At 28.8% G+C, this 3399-nt stretch overlaps 1 protein-coding gene across 1 annotated transcript; it reads right to left on the bottom strand.

The window, feature by feature from the left end:
• Positions 1-243: 243 nt before the first annotated feature.
• On the bottom strand, positions 244-3067 carry LOAG_13777 (hypothetical protein; the record flags this gene model as incomplete). Its single annotated transcript, XM_003149282.1, has 3 exons — positions 244-1921; positions 2101-2173; positions 3004-3067. 3 exons carry the CDS (start codon positions 3065-3067, stop codon positions 244-246), a joined length of 1815 nt encoding a protein of 604 aa, XP_003149330.1.
• Between the last annotated feature and the right edge of the window lie 332 nt (positions 3068-3399).

Below are 3399 nucleotides of genomic sequence, written 5' to 3'. Positions count from 1 at the left end.
GTTGTTGTTGCTGCTGCTGCTGATGATGATGATGATGATGATAATGAAGCATATGTGAAGCATCCTGAAAAATGTCCTCATTTTAAAAAATTATCAACAATAATGGCAAAAAGAAGCTTATCAATAACTTCCATATCACATTTCTATCATACCACTGAAACGAACGATTCTGGTTCCCATATAACTACATTCAGTTATAATTATCACATCTGATGTGCTTGAAATGAACTGTCCAACACTTAATTATCCATGAAAGAAACTAATCATTCTTACTTTACCCTCTATTATCACATTATCACAAATACATACCAAATCTTTTGTTGTACCATTTTTGTTTCCATTTATAATTGTCATTGCAATCGGTCCATCAAAGGATGTTTCCAAAAATTTTTCATTGCAATTTTGATTTAAATTTTCAGAAATATGATTTACTGCTTGATATTGTATTTCAGGCAAACATTGTTGACTTGAATCTTTTCGAGTGACATCACTTACTGTTGATATTACAGAAGTATCATCAGTCATTGTTGATAGGGAATTTACAGAGGATTCAGAATCATCAACTTTGATGATTGTTGATAGCATTGCAGAATTTGATGTTATCTGATGTTTCGCTTGAATTTTTGGCTTTTTATTTGTTGTAACAATCATATTTTCTCTTCCGCCATCAGATATCAACTTTTCAGATGGATGAATTGCTTGACCAGATGATGATGGAAGAAGCCATTTCTGTTCTTCTTCATCTGAAGTACTTGGTTTCGGAATCGGAAATAGTTTCTTCAGTACCGGTTTTGGTGATGTTGGTGGACGTTTATGAAGTGAAAAATTTCTATGATTTTGTTTCTCAGCAATAATTTCCGCTATTGATTTTTCACCATTAAGACCAAAAATGTTGACACCAATGAGAGATGGTTTTGATGGTGTTTCTGGAGTTTTTGTTTCTTTGTTGCCTTCATTGTCTAACATGAAATCGGAATCCTGATTTGTTACGGTTGAATGTAATTTCGATGGCATATTCCACATTCCAAATTGCAACTGTTTTGAATCAAGCATTTCAACTAATTGTTTTACGGATTTCTTACTATCTTTTGATTTTGAAGATTCAGTGTTCTCGTCAAACGTCTCCATGCGGGATTCTTTTGAATTCAAAGAAGTTAGGGAAGTTCCAATGGGAATTTGCTCATCCAAGGCATCATCCAACTGTTTCAATGCTTGATGAATTTCCATCTGATCTTTGAAATCGATAACCTTCGCTTCAAAGCCATCTGTACCAATTGTCATATCCTGATTCTCATATAACGATGATGTTATCTCCCGGGTATTTCGAGAAACAAAAGCATCATAAGCAGCTTCCTGCTTTTTCAAATCAGGATATTGAAATTGTACTGATGTTGGTGTAAATGGTGTTACGGGTGATATAGTTTCGGTAGAGTCTGATGACGAAATCGGTGTAAGTTTCTTATGCTTCGGTAGCATTAAAGAATTTTTGATGCTATTTTGATTATCTTTTTCTTCGAAATCTGATGCCAAAGTATATGATATCGATTTCACATCATCTGATGCTTTTTGGCTACCTTTCAAATCTAATTTCAAGTTATCTCGTTTCTGAACTAATTGTTTTCCATCTACCGTACCAGGCGGAATAGTGAAATTATTCAAATTATCATATGTTTCGATATTATGGATGTAAGCGGCAACATTTTTAGGATTACATTCCTGATTTTTCATGGTTGATTCTAGACATAATTCTGTAATATTATCATTAGCAGTAGAAGTAGTAACGGTAATAGCATTACTATTCCTATCGGCGATATTTTTCTCGATCATATTGAAAATATTTCTGATAATTGGATCATGTGATAGTTCTGTAGCAACAAAATTATTAGCATTCGATTGTAAATCTTCAATATGTACCAAATGCCTGAAAAATTTATTTAAAAAAGAAAAAAAAACTCGTTCGAAACAAACAAAATTTGTAAAATTATGTAATGATCGTTCAATAATAATTTGCTAAAGGTGTTTTAAAAGCTAAAATTTTACTGAAATTTAAAAAACTTGAAGAGGACTTTTAAAAATAAAAATAAGGACAAAAAAGGATACTCGAAATGGGTAGGTGTTGACACTTCTTCCGGTTTTACTTTTGCTGCTTTTCGTAATAGTTTTTTGCTGTTGTCTGAAAAAAAAAAAACAAAAAAGATCATGAACATTTAATCGTAGCAAATTGTATTATTTATTACGATTAAATCATATAATAATTTTCATTACAGTAATACCAATAATTAGTAATGATCAATACTATTAATGATTATTTAATTATAGAATGTCAATAACTATTTGACTGCAAAAATTGTTTGCGACTATTTAATTACATGATTTTTAACAGGGATACAAATGATGACAATAGTGATAGTAACTAATAATTATATGGTTGCAGTAGCAACAGTAACCTATATCAATACTAAGTATACTGTTGCTAAAATATCATTAACAGTGTTGTTTCTTACCAATAAATTCTTTTAGTTTTTAATTTTATGTTTAATTTCTAAAAAATTTTTCTAATATTTTAATTTCAAGTGATTTATTTTAAACTTATCAAATGGAAATTTATTTATTTTAATTTGTTGTATTATAATTTACTTTTCAACCTTAAAGCTATTTTTAAAGTAAAGAAAAATACAAACTCATTATATTGTCTTGTAACATCAAAACTTTCGTCTTTTTTTAATAATAATTAAAGGAAAATTAAATTTAGAGTTACTTTTTTTTGCATGTTTAAAATTGATATTTACTCCAAAAAAAAAAAGGAAAAGAAAAAACACTAATTGGTAAAAAAAAAATTGTAAGAAGAGTTTCTGATGATAGGTTGTTGCTTAATCGTTTCTATTTCAAATAAGGATATATGATATGATGTGGCATAACCAATTAGGCTATTTTCAATCAATTTGGCTCTTTTTAATCAATTAGGCTCTTTTTTGATCTAAATTCATTCAAATTACTGCATACTTTGGCTAAGTTGACTGTTTGAAACACTATCCGTTGTGATACAAATGCTTTCTGTTTCACCCATGCGTTTATAATTTTCACCTGCTTGAATCTGAAAAAAAAAAAAAGAAACAGAACATATATTTCCTTTTTTAAGCTCAACATATTTTAAAAAAAAAAAGGAAGAGAATTAAATAAAGTAAAAAATTAATTTGAAATGAAGAAAAGAAATTTCTTTTTAAATAAACGCAACGAAATATTCTTACGATGACACATATATTCACAAATCATAATTAAAATATTTTGAGGATAATTTACTGTAAAGTTGATTGTTATTTTTGAAAGAAAAGAAAAGAAAATTTTGTTTTCCATTCGAGAACAGATGAAAATATAATTTCAAATCATTCATATCATTTT

The sequence above is a fragment of the Loa loa genome (genome assembly GCF_000183805.2).
Source record: "Loa loa unplaced genomic scaffold supercont3.653, whole genome shotgun sequence".
NCBI classification, from domain to species: Eukaryota; Metazoa; Nematoda; class Chromadorea; order Rhabditida; family Onchocercidae; genus Loa; species Loa loa.
This window is presented reverse-complemented; position numbering and strand designations above follow the sequence as displayed.